This window comes from Sceloporus undulatus, chromosome 5, assembly GCF_019175285.1.
Source record: "Sceloporus undulatus isolate JIND9_A2432 ecotype Alabama chromosome 5, SceUnd_v1.1, whole genome shotgun sequence".
NCBI classification, from domain to species: domain Eukaryota; kingdom Metazoa; phylum Chordata; class Lepidosauria; order Squamata; family Phrynosomatidae; genus Sceloporus; species Sceloporus undulatus.
The window spans coordinates 160,610,664-160,628,707 of record NC_056526.1 but is presented as its reverse complement, the minus strand read 5'-3'; the positions used below and the strand labels follow the sequence as shown (position 1 = coordinate 160,628,707).

The following is an 18,044-nucleotide window of genomic DNA, read 5'->3' as shown; positions in this document are numbered from 1 at the left end:
GTTCTCTGTGATAGAGGGACAGTATATTGCACAGTATACTCTGAATTGTATCAGTCTGCTCAACAGAACACCTCTCTTTGGGAAAGGAAAGCTCCAAATGCTGGGATTTTGTACAGTTTCTGCCAATTTTCAATGGTAGCTGTTCTAGCAGCAGGAACAAACAAGAGCCCTCAACACAGCCTGGAGGATATGCACTGGTTTCACACACCTCGCATTGCCCATTCTTGCACTACAAAGGCAACATATGTTGTTCATTAAATATTCAAGAAGTCCACAACAAATAGATCTATTATTGTTACCCATGATGGCTAAGAATGGAATGTCTAAGTTGAAAGGCCAGCCATCTCTGATTATCAGATGCTGGGAACACGGAGTGTCTACCTCCCTCACATCCTTCTTCTGAGCTTGTTAGAGGCATTTGGCAGTTGTAGTAAGACATGCTGGATTAGATGGTCTTTTTATCAGATTCAGTGGGGGATCAATTTTGGCTGGGTGATTCTGGGACTTACATAGTCCAAAACAGTAATTCTTTCAACTGAAAGAGTTGGAACCATTTAATTGATGTGATCAAGTAAACACCATTCTCATCTCTGTTGTTTCCATACACAATTCCTAGTAAATGGGGTTGGAGGAAGAAGGAAAGGGAGGAAGCTTTATGCCAGTAAAGATATTTTTAAATTCAAATCTGTTTCATGTAATTTTTGTTTGCCACTGCTTGCAGCTTTTTCACACAAACACACACACACATACAAAACAACATCAAAAACTTGCTTCTAAGAAACCAAGCATCCCAAGTCTCCTTGATCCCACAATCCACAAAGGGCAACATTAATCTACAATTTAATCTATCTGTACTAGTCTGGGGGATTCTTTGAAAAAACAAAAAGCACTAGAACCATTTTTAGTCCAAATGGAAAATGTTATGAAAATGCAATAGTCTGCTTTGTGCTATGTATGAAAGCTTTGCTGTTGACAATATTTCCCAGAACATTTTTGGAAGGATAATGGTACATCTCCAGATGACTTTGAAAAAATAATATAATCCTAAACACATACACACAATTTTAAAACAACTGGTTCTACCCTTTGCAGGCTGCTGGATGTGCATGAAAGAAGAGTGAGAAGAAGGAGGTGGGTACAGAGAGAAGAACATACCTTTCTTCTCACGTGAGGACAGTATGTACTAATCTGAACTAAAATACAGCCAGCCCTCTATATCCATGGATTTTTTTTATCCATGCATTCAAGCATCCATATTTGAAAATATTCCATAAACATATACATTTCAAAAAGCAAACCTTGATTTTATCATTTTATATAAGACACACCAACTTCAGCATCAATGGATTTTGATATCCACAGCGGGCCCTGGAACCAAACGCCAGAGGATACCAAGGGCCCACTGATTGAGAGCAAGCATGGTGTACTGGTTTGAGTGTTGGATGAGGAATCCTGAGACCAAGGTTCCAGTCCCTTGGTCAGGGAGAGCCACTAGGTGACCTTGGACAAGCTACACTTTCTTGGCCCCAAAGGAAGGGCCCTAAGAACAATTCGTGCCAAGAAAACCTTGTGACAGGTTCCCCTTTGGGTTGCCATAAGCCAGAAACACCCTGAAGGCACACAGCAACAACAGCAATATTCCTCCTTCACCCACCATATATACAGTACTCTTTGACACAGAGTTCCAAATGCTGCAGCTCATGATGTTATAATGGGCCCTTGGTATCTGCTGGGGTTTGGTTCCATGACCCCCTGTGGATACTAAAATCCATGGATGCTCATATCCTGTTATATATAATGAGGTAGTAAAATAGTGTCCCTTATATAAAATGACAAAATCAAGGTTTGAGTTTGGTTTTTTTTTTTGGGGGGGGGGGAGTATTTTCAGCCCATGGATGATTGAATCCATGGATGCAAAATCTGCAGATATGAAGGGCTGACTGTAATAATCCAGAAGGTATGCTTAAATTTAATGCACCTTCCCACATAAACTTCATAATCATAAACATCCCAGGGATTAAAATATTCATGGTTACCCATATTAGCCACATAACAAAATACATAATTCACAAGCAGCAATTTTTTTGGGGGGGGGGGGCAACTCCAAAGCATAAAATACACTGTGCAAGCTTTCAAAGCTCCACTGTCTTGTTTTGGTGGATTATGGATCAAGTTCTTCAAAACTTGATATTGTGCCTTCTCTCACACACAGAAACAAAAATAATAGAGTCAAAAGTGACTGCAAGGGCCATCTATTCCAACTTCATCATTTGTCTTTTTTTATGATAATGAAATTACACAATATTTGTGCATGAATGACCTAGAAACAAGTAAAAAATTATTTTCCTCCAGTAAGTTACTTACATTGGCAAATTTAACAGAAAACTAAAATTTATCAAAATATGTTGCTTTAAGCTTCTTAAAAACTATATACTGCTTGTAAAAACTTTAGTTACTTTAAGTTGTGGCATACTATTGATCCCAATGACTACAATGCAGTTATATTGTTTTGCTAAATAAGAGAAGGTCTCAATCAATGCTTTCTTGCTTGCTTGTTTGTTTGCACTTCTAAACTATATCATACCTCATAATGTCAACCACCAGGCTGTTTATTATTGCATGGCACTCCTGGGGTAACATCTGTTCCTAATACCAGATTGTATAGTCAGTATTTTTTTTTTCACTGACAGAGGACTAAACCAAAAAATTAGAGCAGGATACTTTTTGACTCCTATAAATACTTCCAGGCTTGCTCACTTGCCTAATCAAATTTGCTTTTCCCTGTTTGCTAAAGATTCGCCACGAGGCTCCCCTAATTCATAGTTCAAAAGAAGCTGTAACGGGCAGACACATATATTATGTATCCAATTTAAATTAGAAAGCTTAAATGTCTCCCAAACCCAATCTGTTCTCTTCTTAATTTTACTTTACTCACCTCTGTATGTAAGAATTGTTCACCCCTCTGTGATCTAAATCATGGCTCAGTGCTGCGATCAGCAAAGATAGTACCTCAACATCAGTAAGCTTGTTCTGTGTGTTATGAAATGCAGGAAAAGATAGGATTACAATTGCTAACAATCTGGATGTGACATCAATGGATACATTACCTTTTTCCTTTTCCGACTATGGGTACGTTAAGTGCATATACAGTTTGATATGCTTATTTAAACAGAAAATTGTTGGATTTTGTTTTGTTTTTGTAAAAAATATTTTTTTGGGGGTAAAAGATAATAGTATCTACTCTGAATAATAGCTCCGGCCCTGTCTCCCAAAAACTCTCTCAGAACGAAAATGTCTGTTGTACAAAATGTTACATCAAGATTTTCTTTTCTCATTGGTTATAAGTACACCAATATAGAATATAAAATACTCCAAAAATCTAGCTTATTACAAACATAAGTAGGCAATAGCTAAGGTTCATGAGAATCTCAAGCTTTCAGATTTTAAACAAATACATTTTTACACTTTGCCACTGAATAAATACAGCTACCAACAAAGAGGCAGCATTTGAAAAGGCTCTCCCTGGTTTGACAGATTGAGGGCTTCTGCTTTGTTCTTTGCCCTTCTGTGGCCCACCTCTTTGGGGGCCTCTGATTTCCTGTAGGGCTGAGCTGAATATTCCAAGCATGGAGTGTTTGCCAAGACTAATGAGCCTTGCTTGCTTAATTGCCAGCTGTGCAGTGCTCCATATGCATACTGGGTCCCAGCACTGTTAGAATAGGGCAACTGACTCATAGAACATAAATCTAACAACTTGCTTCACCCAGATCAGGGATGGAAAACTTTTGGTAGTGAAGTGTTTTGCCCTACAATTCCCAGCAACCCCACACAGCATGTGTAATGGTAAGGGACTGTGGGAGTTGTGGTCCACAACATCTGGAGAGTCAAAGGAACCCCACCTCTGACACATCAAATGGCATCACCATATGATTCAGTCTGCATGTTTTCATTCAGCTTCAGTTTCATGTATGCTCAGAACTCCATGAACAACATAGCGTGCAAACTGAGACATTTCTAGCTACAGCAACAACCTTTCAGAAGCAATTACTGATGGGGAGATGTAGAAATCTCAGAAGCCTATACACTTTTTTTGTTTAGCCTTTTGGGTAATCTGATGAAGGCTAATATGGATTTTAGCATTTTTCTTATGGCTTATACAGCTACCTTTGTTTTGTTTTTAGGGTTTTTTATAGTACTTTTTCAAGCTTACAGATGCCAGTGGATCCAGGAAGGCTGTGATGGACACATAGCAACCTTCACAAAAGTCCAAAACACATTGCAGAAATAATCCAGTTTGGCTTTAACAGCCCTGGCACAATACTAGGGAATTCTGGAAACTGTAGTTTTGTGAAATATTTAGCATTTTCTGTCAGACAGCTCTGATGCCACAAGAAATTACAACTCTTAGGATTTCCTAGCACTGAGCCAGGGCAGTTGAAGTTGTCTCAAACTGGATTATTTCTGCAGTGTGTTTTGGATTAAAGTTGAATTCTCAGGGATTCATCATGTGGAGACCTATAAATAACTCCTTAGTAAAGACTTCAGTATGGAAGTAACTGGTGTCTAAAAGAAATTTTCTGAAGGACTATAACATAAAGAAACATATCCAAGCATACCTGAATCTTCCCTGACTTTAAAGCAGCAAACATACACTGAGCTGTGTTAAATGCATGCCTCCAATTGTGATAGGCAACATTTTTCCGATAATTTTTCCTCACACTTAAAATCCATCTGCAAAGGACCTTTAAAAAAAGCATAATTCATCAGTTAAAAATAGCACATTTTACTTTTACACCTCAACATACTTTCCATTTACTGACTCAAATTCCAAATTCTGTTCATCATTAGTATGGCACATATAGTCTAAGGCTTTCTTCGTGGAACTGATATATTTTAATTCAAAGGGAGTAATAAGGAGAAATATGCTACATACAATCCTTTAATGAAATATTGTTGGGTCATACATATTTTAATCATAGTTTAATCATAGTTACCGCTACACTTTTTGCTTACCCCACTTGTAAAAAATTATATATTAAAATGATAAAACTATGGCGGGGTACAGACCGCTGCCGCCAGTAGGTCCGCGGGGGAGCCGGAGCCTTCAGACGGCCCGACTCTCGCGCGGACCGAAAAAAGAACCTCCAAAATGGAGCTTCTTTTACCGTCACAAGCGGCGCGACACGTCTGGACGCTGTGCGTCCAGTACGTAAAGATGGCGGCGCCCGTATGAACAGGGCGCCGCCATCTTGTACGTATTCAATACGTACTAGGGTTAGGGGTGTGTGGAAGCACCGCCCCTTCCTAACCCTAGTACGTATTGATGACGTACTATTTGGCGGTCTGTAAACCGCCCAGGTCTAATTTTAGTATCAACTGTACTAAGACCCATTGAACTCAGTGGGACCTAATGTTAAATAGTGACTATGAAGTCACATTCACTTCAGTGAGTCTTCTCTAGTTGGGGTTAATATTGGATTTAGTACATAGAATTTTAAATTACTACAAAACAGGTTTGTAGAAGAAAAAATAAATAAAATGTTATGGATTGTTTTTTGTTTCTTCATTTCTGAGTTCCAGCTGCAGCTGATCTGTGCCTTTCTCTCTGAAGTATGCTGCACAGAAATAGCAAGGTTTTTTAATGCAAGAATGTGGGAAAGTTACTTTTCCAACCCCTACTTTATAAATACAATGTTAAGCAAAGTGAAACAGGTGAGTTCTTTTTAAGTATTTATAGTGGTGTATCATCATTCAGTCTTTTGGACAGAACCTATTGGTTATGCTAATTAGAAATCTGAAAAAAACTAGTGACAAATCAAAGTTGAAGGCTACAATTTCTGTGGTGAACAAAATTAACAGTTAGACCAGGCATCTCATACTGGGTTTCATTTTATTAGGTACCAAATTATTAGTTGTTAGTCAAGTTTATAATATATTATCATTGTTCTTTAACTATTATAAGGTATTACTTTACTATATTATTTATGTACATGGTATTTTTAACTTGCCATGGAAATTTTAGCATGTGTACTTGCATTGCAAAGGGGGGGAGGTATGGCTAATGCCATGAAAAATTGATGTTGCTATTTGTTTAGACCTAGAATTGACATACTTCAATGTAGTATGTTAAATCTCAATGAATGCAGAATTTGCACAGGGGCAGAATGAGGCAATCATCTTGGGTAGCAGACCTGATGTGTCATAACATTTATTTGTATTGTTTTTATTGTCTTTTGCTTCCAGGAATAGTGTTTATTGGATTACCTACTTCACTGCAGTTTTAGATACTACTTAAGCATCCTTGAGCTTGGTGGAGTATGATTCGCTCCTTTGCTGTAGGCTGTAAAATGTCTTGAGCCAGCCCAGTAAGACTCCTAGATTTTTGAAGTAATTTTAGAAAGCATGTGTTCAGTCATAGTTTATATTAGTCTGTGGTGCTCAGGACAAGATCCTATTTAGTGCCAATTAGAGAATGACTTATTGAAATCAATGTGAGCTACATTATTATTGACTTAGAAGTCCAATTCATTTCAATGTCTCTAAAATTGGATTTAACGCTTAGTCTTTACATTTCTTTGTGAAATTTTATGAAATTGTTTTTTTTCATTATCATTTGTCAATAGAAGGAGATCTGAAACATCATGATAGATCAGTCAGAAACAATCCTTCTGGCAGACAGGTATTGTTCTTCATCTGGTCTCACCAAATGTGAATGTGTTTAATTACTGGGAAAATCACTCCATAAAAATTGGACCAATGCTCTCTCAATGATGAGAAGACTTATTTTTCTCATGGATGTTTTGAAATCCATTGTTCAATTGCTACCCATAAAACATTGCTACCCATACAACAGGGACGGAAAATGTGCAACTCTCCAGGTATTGGAATTCAAATATCACTAGCCCTAGACAGTGTTAGGGGATGCTAGGAACTATAGCTCAACAACACCAGGAGGACCACACATTTACAACCTCTAACTAAAACTGAAAAATACTTGCCACACATAAATGGTCACTCCTCTTATATTACAAGATTCTCACCTCATGTTTCATCTGGAAATTCTGCACGAGGTTAAGATCAGTGAACATTCGGATTGTGCACAGAGAAGTCTCCATATCTGAGAGCTCAAAGTCACTGAAGTAAAAGTCAGTGAGCTTGAGAGATTGGGCAGATGGGACGACAGCAGCCTTGAAGGAAACAAAACAGAATGGCAAGTTACATCAAATGAAACCATCTCCTTTCAAAATGCAAAAAAACAAAAACACACATAAAAGCAAATAACCAAAAATGTAGCATATAATCAAGTTGTAATACTCCAAATACAATAAATGTAGAGTTAGTGGACCGGGGCCGGGGGGGGGGGGTAGGGGTTTGTAGTCCATGACACAAAGCACTAAAAGCATCCCCAGACATCAACATGAACAAAATTGAGTTTTTTCCAACATAATCAAGTTATCAGTAATTCCATTTTGTGCTATAAAAGCCATTTTGTCTCTACCACCATATCAGTATGAGAAGGCCAATGTTTTCAAAAAGTGAATAACATACCATGTATCTTAAAATATCCTAGGTTGAATCCTGTTTTAGGTAGTTAAAGGACCTTGCTGCAAGGCTAGGAACTACTCATGTCTAACAGTGTAATACTAATTCAAAGATGTCAGGCTGCAGAGGGTTAGGAACAGGCAGAAACCTCTTGTGCCTGTTGAACTGTTCTTCTGCCACTATAATTCCCTTTTGCTGAGTGATCTCAAAGATTAGCTGGTTTCAGATCTCCTTCTATTGACTAATGAAAAAGATCTGTCAGCACAGTTGGTCTGCCAGCTGGGATCAAAAGCCAAAGAAAGGGGGGCTGAGGGGGCAAAGAGCCATGTTAGCCCAGATCCAATCATCTATCAGCCAGTATGTAAGTACAAATTAAGCCAGGGTAGTCAAGTAAACTGCAACATCACAAAGCTCAGAGGGCTTTGGATTAATACAGCTTCTGCTGGCCTAGTGTTTCATCAGCTTCACCTGGTTCTTGGCCACCTTGATGTGTTAGAATTGTGTTCTAATATATTTGAAAGCCCCTACTAATCAGCATAGGCAATCCTGGGATAATAGAGGGCTGGGGGGCAATTTTCATCATCTTGGTTCTGTTGGAAGAACTGAGGTGTCCCCCTGTCTTTTTTTTTATTATAAAGAACTGGTAGTGACCAGAACTTCTCTACCATTTTAACCTGCATTTTGCAAGGTGCCACACTTTGTTTTACTTAAAACTGTGCATCCTGGAAACTTCCAGAAGCACAATTCTTCTTTTCCTTTCACCACCCCCATTTGGTGCTTAAAAACAGGTGGATCTTTATTTTGTTCTGCCCTGAGCTAATAGTGTGTACATGGTTACTCGATTTGTATTAAACACGTACACTGACTGGTCTATTTCTGATGTCTGTGTATGGTTGTGAAAGTTGGACAATAAAAAAAATAGGTCAGGATGAAAATCAGTTCATTTGAAATGCGGTGCTGGAAGAGAATTCTACACACCATGGATTGTCAAAAAACAAATAAATTAGTCCAAGAGCAAATCAAGCTTGAACTCTCCCTAGAACAATGACTAAACTGAAGTTATTGGCTACTGGACATTATCATGAGGCAACCTGACTCATTAGAAAAGATAAAAATGTACAGTAAAGTGGAAGGCAGCAGGAAAATGGGGAAAATGCATTACAGGTGGATTGAATCCTGCATATATTCAAGCCCCGTAGGCTTGAATGGGGTGTGTGCCCCCAAGTGTGCACAGGGCATGTGTCTCAGGGGTGTGCCCAATTAAAAATAACAGAGGTTGTCCCTCCGTGAATATTCAAGACCATGGACCTCAAGTCTACAAGAAAGGAGGAGTGACTGTAATGTTGTTGGATCATTTCTGTGTACCAGGAAGCCTTTCATGACACTGTCTTTACAGTCAGTTTACACTTCAAGCACATTCAGAAATGTCACAACTTTTCCCAGGGAACTGGCTCAGTTAGCAGAGGTGCCATTTGAAACTGCTGTGCCAGGTCTGTGTTGTCTAAACCAGTGTCTTCCTCCAAGTGTGGTCAGATGATTAATTTGCTAGTCCACCCTGCTTCTGTACAGAGAACGAAAACATTTTCACTTTTGCCGCAGGCAGCAAAATATCTTGAAAAGTTTCCCTAATTCAACACAGCAGCACACTACTAATGGCTAGCACATTTTATGTCATCCAGATGCATATACTACATATTTATTTGGTCTTTGTCTGCTGTGTGGATTCCTGCCTGTGTGCTTTGCTGCATTTGCAAAGATGGCAGGAATAGTTTTATTAGACTTCTATTATGAGGATAGAAACCACAATAGGTACTTTGTTCCTCACCTCCCTGTTAGCACACATCTTTTACCACTTTCAGTTTAGTGTGCATGTCCAGCACTTTCCACCCACACTCTCCAGTTTGATGATGCAGGCTAGTTCAGGTTTGATTTACTCTAGGACTCTAGTTGTCTTTTTGGAAATGCACAGAATCTGTAGAACTCTTCTCCAGGACCACATTTCAAATGAGTTTATTTTCTTCCTAACAGTTTTCTTCACTGTCCAGCTTTCACAACCATAAATAGAAATGAAAATTATACTGGCATGGGCCATCCTAATTTTAGTATTCAGTGACAGATCTTCACCCTTGAGGATTTTGTCTGGTTCCTTCATAGCTACCCTTCCAAGTTCTAGTCTTCTACTGATTTCTTGACTTCAGTCTCCATCCTGATTAATAACTAAGCCAAGGTATGGAAAATCTTCAGTGTTTTCATCGTCTACTTTCAAGTTATATAAAGCATATATGGTCATTATATATTTCTTAATATTCAACTGTAAACCTATCTTTACCCTTTCTCCTTCGACTTTCTTCAGTAATTGTTCCAAATGCTTGCTATTTTCTGCTAGTAGTATGTTGTCATCTGCACATCTTAAATTTTACTCCCATGTATTTAGACCCTGGTACAGAAAAGCATGAAGTCCTTGCAGTTATAAGCAGCACATTAATAATTTTAACTGCATACTTGAAATGTAGGGAAGTCTATCTTTCAGAAGGGGGGAAACACACAATCTGTTGTTTACATGCCTTGGGGGGAAGAGCAAATACATAGCCATTATTTTTATAAACCAGATGACTAATGTTTGTTACTAAATCTGAGCTTAAGCTATACATATGGAACATGCTGGTTGAAAATCAGAGGTGTTAGACAAAGTTTTATTGTGTCTACAAGGTAAATATTTGTTACCAAATTTAACTAAGTATTAGCATAGGCAGACTAGTTTTAGAATCTCTTGTTTTCAGTTAAGTGAATGGACATGATTTCAATAGCTACATGAAGCTGAAACATTTAGCCTGTATGTTTGTAGGTAGGTACTCTAGGAGCTTTTGCAAAAACATTGCCAACAGTAATATAATTTAATTTGGAGCTTTTTTAGACTGTCAGTAAAAACAAATCTGTATATGAAATTTTCCATTACTACATATTAGAAAGTCTGGTTTCTTTCTAAATAAGGACAAGAATAAGTTTATTATCCTGAATTTCCTTTAAACCAACCCTTCACATGCATTTTGCTACAATTTCTATCACTTGCACTTCCCATAATAGCTGGGAGATGGAAGCTGGAGTCAAGCACATCTAAGTAGGTTGCTTTGAATAGTTTCAATAACAGGAGTTTTTTTTTAAAAACCCACTAATAATGATATGCTAACTACACTTTGTCTTCAGAGTTAGAGATGGCTTATCATTTAAATTACAGGTGACAAACAGCCATGATGGTGCCACAGTGCAATGGCCTTATGATTTGGATACTTGCCTTCTGCTCTATTTTGCACCATTTTGCAAATAAAGGAACCACAATCCTGCATCATCAACAATATCATCATTACTTAAATCAAAATAAGGCAATTAAGTGGCTAATTGATTCAGATCTGGCTTCAGAGACATATTTTGGGTTCAAGAGGCTGGGGTTACATTTATTATATGAGTTATCGCGCAAACTATCAACCTATGCCAAACTTACCCAGGCAAACATGCGTAGCAGATTTAAAATCCTGAGATTATCCATGATTAAAATGTTCATTAAAACTTAGCAAGGATTTCTTTTTTTAAAATATTCCGATAAAGACACATATCTTCGATTATGTAACAGCTGTTTAAAAAACAAACAAACACTTGCACCTCCCACAAGCTGTAGCTTTGCAGTGACAGCATTTGAGTCCAAGTTAATGTCAAGTTAAAAGAATCACTTTCTAATGGAATTTGAGGCAGGACTTCTGCCCAGGCAATGGCTCCATCACAAACAAAGCAGCAAAGTGGGGAAAAACAGTCCTGGCTTGTTATATTTCTGGCCCTGATACTGGTTTACTGAGTGCCTTTGAAAATATCACATTTCAGCTAGTCAACATTCATCTTATAAGAGTTAACAATAGTGCGGTAGAGCAACAAGCATGAAATTATTATTATAGGGAAATTATTATTGTTATTATAAGAAAATTAAAATCTTTGCCTTTTTCATATTGATAAAAATTCTTGTAAAATATTTGAAGTAGTTGTTAGTGTCTAAACTGGGGTTTATAAGAGTGAGAGTTGCATTTTAGTTCCATTTTTGCTAATTCTGAAGCTTGCACAGGAAGGCAAAAGGTCTTCGCCTGTTTTTTGTTGCTTGTCAAATATAATAGGGCCTTACTGCCAGTGTTTCATTTTTCTTCCTCCCTACTATGGCAGGAGAAGGCAGCATGAACACTGAGTTGTGATTCTGTGTTGCTACATAGATAAGATGATTTATCCCCAACCCTACCCCACATTAAGTCACATTAGGTTAGGTCTGTTCTGAAGAGTAATGAAAGCTTTTACAAAAAAAGAGACCTATGGAACCTGGTACCTTCCTAACTACCCAGTGGAAAGCAAATGGTCACTCAGGAAGCAGCTTGCTGGTATGTCCACACACACACATGTCCTAGTAAGCAATCTCTGGTGTGACAGCAGAAGGAGAATGTCAGTCACAATTTCTCCTCATGTTGGAAACTGCTCATGCAATGCAATGGGTTCTAATGGCAGCCAGCAGCTTCTTGAGCAACAAAGGGAACAGACCCTTTCAATCATAGTGGCTGCTTCCCAGTAAGAACAGACTGGGGGACTTTCATGGTCCCTTTTATGGCCTATGTATGGACTGTAAATACAAAACAGTCATGAGTGTGTAACTCCAGGCTACACATTTGTAACTGTCATACAGGATTCCAGGCTTCACTTTTAAGATATCTACATCACTCACTCACTCACTCATTCTCCAGACAAAGGTGGCAAAAATAAATGTTAGTAAAATGATTACAAAATGATACTCTTTTCTTTATGCATCCAACATCTAATGATTTGTGACTATCAATCCCAAAGTACCACCAAGCCATTAATAAACATTTTATAACCATAACACACTAGTAGAAGGGGAAAAAATGCCATTACCGCTGTTACCTGAAGTTCCCTTGCCTCTTCCTCAGCAGCTGAGGCATGGTACGAAAGGATCTAAAGAAAAAGGAAATAAAAAATGCATGCATATAAAATTGCTTTCAAAAATATATTGTTTGTGCTCAAGAGAGGAGCATTAGTTACTCTGAATTCTCACATCACACTTTTCCAGAGTAGTAATTCAGCAGAACTCCAAAGTAAAGAGCTAGCCATAAGGACTCAGAAAGCTGCCTTACATCAATCTATCTAGTCAGCTCTGATTAACAGCATCTTTCCAAGGCTTAAAATAGGACTCTTTTCTACCCCTACCTAGAGATCACTGGTGGTCTCTTGTACAAGTATTAATCCTGCTAATTTTCTTAAATCAGAAAATATCAGGGCAATTTATCATTGTACAGTATAGCAGAAGCAATTCACTTGTGCATTTGAACCTCAGATATATGTTGGTTTGCTTCAATCTAAAATTTACAAACTGAAAAAGTAACACTTCTGGCCCTGATCCTGGAGAAAGCCTCCTTCTCTTCCATTTATATGTCTACAGTTTTACATTACATAACTAACATATTAGCCAGAACTTCAAGCCAGGTTTTAAAGTAGGATTGGAAATAGGAGCATTCAGATGCAGTAGTAAATCACAGCTAAGGAATGAAAAAAAGAAGAAGAAAGAAAAGAAAAGAAAGGGGGTAGCAATTCTTGCTGACAGAGATGCTGGAACTTTGTTGCTTGTAATACGCTGGCCTTGCTATGCCAGAATAAGCAGAGGCAGGAGAAAGAAGAAAGCCATAAGCACAATGCTAGTGAAGGCAATGGAAGAAGAGGCAGCTTGGAACCCAAAGATTTTACTTCTCTTGCCACTGCTGCACAACCCTGGAAAACGTGCAACTGTTAGTCTAGTGTTTAAACAGGACTCCAGCCATGGACTGCACAGCCCTTTGTACACTGATTTGTAAATAAGAAGCATCATATCTAGTTTGGTAATCCAACATTCTGGCCAAGGCTTCATATGATTCATAGTTAGGAAGAACAGAAATGTGATCTTTTGGATATCTTAGTCCTTACACTGAATTTAGTAACAAATTTGCATGTGACAACAATTCAGCAGACAAATTAGTTCTAACTTCTATCCCCCCCCCCAAAAAAAAACCTATCAAACAACCCAAAATATTTTATTCATCTATCTGAAGTATTTATAAGCTTTCTTTTATAGGCAACCCTCATAAAATAACTTACTAAAGTGAATGTTGCAAGATACAATTTGGGCTCATCAGCTCAGTGTACAGTTACGAGGAGGAAAACTGCTATACATTACAGAAGTTCCTAAGGAAGATATATTCAATATTGTCTTAAAGTCCTGGCTTGAAGGGTTAAATATATATCAACCAGAAGGGAGTTCCACAACTGTAAGACAAACACCCTAAAGGCCCTGTGTCTTATGTTCAATTACCTACTTGACTTTACTGGTGAGGTCACATGCCTGGCCTCTAAAGCAGATCTGAGTATATGAAAAAAGTGGTCTTTATGGTAATCAGATCCTAACTGTTCAACAATACCAATACGTCAGGCTCAGAAATGTACTGAAAGCCAGTTCATTTGGTAAGAAGTAGTCCAACACATTCTGGCCCCCACTTCTGCACTGCCCAATGAATGTGCCCTAAGGCAAATAAGCATTGTGCTTGGTTTCTCTGTAAATCAGTGCAAAATGGAGACCTATAGGAACAGTTTACCAGTCCTCTCCAATATAACGGAGTTCTGAGGATAGCAAGCCATATGTGGAGGAGTGGAGAAATCACATCTTTGCCTTAAATGAGCAAAGAAAATACTTTTTTATTTCACTGAAAAGAGTTCGAAATAATTCCATGCCTCTGTATGAAAGACAAATAGCTCACAGTATGGCTATAATTATAACCTTGACAAGGTTGTCATAATAAATTCACTTTTTCTAAGAGTTTGTAATGCAGGCATAAAATAAATTCTTTCTTAGCAAAATCCTGGCAGAAGTTTTGTCAGTGCAGGAGAAAATATTTTTTTGTTTAATGAGCAAATTGAAACTTATTATTAAGAGGCACAAGCAAGGGAGGGAGGAACCTAGCTGCTTGGACTGGATTCATGTTTAACTTACATTTTATAGGTTTGGTCTGTAGCACTTTGATCGTGAGGACTTTCTTTAATTCTTCAAAGGATAAACAATTATGTGCAACACACAAAACTGTCTAAATTAATTTTTATAAAGCTATATAATTAAAGAGTTTTTCTGCAAACAAATGCATGCAAAACATCTAGATAAAGTTTAGCACGTGAGCTTTCCTTTCAGAACCAAAAAAAATAAATAAAAAAAATTGAACAATCTGTATTTTAAAAATATGGTATTTTGTTTATTCTGTGGATGCAAGTGAATCCTAAATCTACAACATCTGATTTCTTAGGTTACTTTGGAAGATAAGTGTAAACCTGGATCTCCTGGTGGGCTGTCCACTCATACCACAGCCATTAAAACTAACAGTAACCAATTCAAAGGTGAGGACCAGATGACGTTCATGCTTGATATGGTTTGATGAGGTTAGAGGAAGCCTACAGTAATCTTGATGCTGCTCCAGGTACTGGTTTGTTTGAAGGGCTGAGCCAAAACCACCACAGAAAACCTCAAGCAAGATGAAGAGGATGTCCCAGTGCTATAACTACGTCCTTTTTCTATGCAACAACATAAACCATCTACATCACCCTTGTAATATGCAACATGTTTATGGAAGGCAAATCTGTGTCCACTGCTGAATCCCAGAAGATCAGCACAGCAATCCAACACGTGACATACAAGCATGTGGAAATACATACATAAGCAGTAAATAAAGGGGAGATAGAGCCTCAGTTGATCATTGAGTCAAGTTTGGCTTGTCTTAAGAGAGTTCTAGTAAGGAAGCAGCTGTGAGCTATATAAAGGCTGCATTGATTTAGTCTCACCTCCAGTGTGACCATCTGCTTAGCCATGGCTCTTTCCACAGCTTCATACATCTGTGTGTTCTGGATGCCTAAGCCACAAAAGATGACAAAAGCTTCTAGGAACTGTTCATCATTCCTGTTGAAAGCTTTGATTTTGCCTGAATTTTCTTCCATCTTATTTGCAAGTTGGCATACACCTAATTAATAAAGTGAAAAGTAAACTTTTTTTTAAAAAAAGTAAAAACTTACTATTAATCTACAAAAGACAACTAACATGCTCTTCATAGAATCATACTGTATATGTATTTCAAAGATTGAGTTCCAAGTCTTAAAAAGAAAAGCAAATATTTTCTGTGTCCCAGAGAACTTTAAATAGAGGTCAAAAATACATATTTAAGAAATAATAAATAAAAACATAGATAAATGAATAAATATGTGTTCAACTATTTAGCCACACCCCTTTAAAGTTCTAAAGTTAAACTTTGGTTCTATCACAGCTTAGAAACACTACTCTTTTGGGGACTGTAGGGGCTATACAGACCAGCCCTTTTAGTGCCAGATTGGGGCTGCAGCAACTACATGCTGTGGCCCTAATCTTGCTTTCTGCGGTGCAAAAAGGAGCCACCAAAAACAGATTCTTTTTGTGTCCTGGAAAGGGTGCCATAGCTGTGGCGCCATAGCTTTTTAGTGCTCCTTTGGCGTTGAGTCATGCAGATGCAGCACCAGAGGAGCACCATGATGCCCTCTGCCATGTGGTGTGGTGCGTGGCATCATGCTGGCCTGGGGGTGGAATCAATGTGTGTGTTGTATGGACACAATGCCCCAACTCCGCCTCCAGGCCGGCCTTAATGGACAGTTTGTACAGTGACTACAGCTCCCAGAATCCCTTACTGTCCATGTTGCCTATGGATTTCTTGTAGCTTCAGTCTAGAAAAGTAACTTTTCAAAGTTCTGAGTTCATTAACACTACATACATACAGAAATTTATTTCAAAATATACGCAAGTATCACCATATATTCATTTATAAGTGTCCAAAGTATTTACTAATTAAAACCTACACCCAAAAGCCTCAACCATGTGCGTTCTCTACCATTCCTCCCAAGCTTTTGCCTCAATTTTCCTCTTGACTTTTATTATTAATAGTTCTTTAGTTTGATGTAATCCCTAAAGACAATTTGTCCTTTGCAAACTAATTAGATTTTTGTAAGCTTGCCAGAAGAACTATAATGAATGTCAGGTTAATGGTACACAGAGCTTGAACTTCCTTGCTTGAACAGGGGCCAAGTTGTTTTGTAAATTAACTAAATAAAAAATATTGCTGGTTTATGAGTTGTTAGACAATCTGTTATGTATAAGTGTGTCTCCAGGTACAGTTTTCTCTTGGTGCCTTTTGCATAACCTCTTTCACTCAGAAAAAAGAGTGTAATGGGTAGGTTCTATAAGAAAATAATTTGTGATGGGGAATGAAACATGAATGAAACATATATGGCTCAGGTCCACGATATTTGGCAAATTAAACTTAAGTTAACAACCAGCAGGATTTTCTCTGTGTAAACATTTTCTCACTCATGCTATCAGGACAAACAATGAACGACATTCCCTTTTCCCTTTCCTTTCTCACCCACCTCCCTGCCACTCCTAAACACCCAACACTTTCTTCATGTATCTCCCAGTATGAACTGATCCAGGCCCTGAGATCCCCTGAAGAGGCCCTTCTCTCTGTCCCACCACCATTACAAGTACTGTACTGTTGGTGGGGATTCGAGAGAGGGCCTTTTCAGTGTATCCTCCTAGACTCTGGAGCTTCTTGCCCAGGGAGATCAGATGGCTCCATCCTTGTTGGCCTTCTGATGGCAGGTTAAACCCTTCTTATACAGGAAAGCTTTCTTTAAAATGTTTTTAATGGACTGGGGCCTTGTATCATTTTAAGTGTTTTAAAATTTTATCTTTTTAACTGTATGTTTATTCTTTTAATAGGTAATCTATTTTAATATTCTAACAATTTATTTTTTTAATGTATCACTTTTCTACGTTTTTAATTGGCAGGGCAGTTAAAGCGGTCTCAAACTGGATTATTTCTGCGGTGTGTTTTGGACCTATGTAAGAATCACTGCAGTTCTCTTTATTCCCCTAGAGCTGAATGGACTTTCATCCTTTAAGTACTTGCTATTTAATGTAAATGCATTCCATTTCCAAACATAATGCTTGGGACCAGGCATTTTGCAGCTTGTTTGAAACAACATCTATTTGAGGTGCACTAACTGAAACAAAATATTTATAGGGGGAAAACCCTCTCAAAACAGGCGAGAAATCTGAATTTGAAAAAATGTTATATAGAAATGATAAACAACTGCTATGTAGGATGTATAAGTTACTATTTATATTTGAAAATAAAAAAGAACAAGTTAAAAAAATATTATTAGATGGTCCAAAGATTTGGGGCATAATGTACCAATGTGTCAATGAAAGTATATTAGGAATAAGGAATTTAAATTCACGTGTTCTTACAAACTCAAACATAATTTACATAAAATGATGTACAAATGGTCCATTACTTTGGTTAAATTGGCAAAAATAAATAAAAGTACAAGTGATATCTGCTGGAAATGTAGAAAAAGATCTCTCA

General features: G+C 37.8%; 1 protein-coding gene across 6 annotated transcripts in view; it reads right to left on the bottom strand.

Moving 5' to 3' along the window:
• Window positions 1–18,044, bottom strand: part of PDE5A (phosphodiesterase 5A) — a 121,077-nt gene that overhangs the window by 45,223 nt on the left and 57,810 nt on the right. For 5 of the 6 annotated variants that reach the window (XM_042467870.1, XM_042467872.1, XM_042467875.1 and 2 more), the window contains exons 10-14: window positions 15,439–15,614; window positions 12,481–12,540; window positions 7,041–7,187; window positions 4,617–4,742; window positions 2,936–3,030 (exon numbers count right to left, since the gene is read on the bottom strand). In XM_042467870.1, coding sequence (XP_042323804.1) covers window positions 2,936–3,030; window positions 4,617–4,742; window positions 7,041–7,187; window positions 12,481–12,540; window positions 15,439–15,614 — 604 coding nt within the window. The remainder of the gene's footprint in view (window positions 1–2,935; window positions 3,031–4,616; window positions 4,743–7,040; window positions 7,188–12,480; window positions 12,541–15,438; window positions 15,615–18,044) is intronic. The other variant, XM_042467871.1, reaches the window with a different exon arrangement.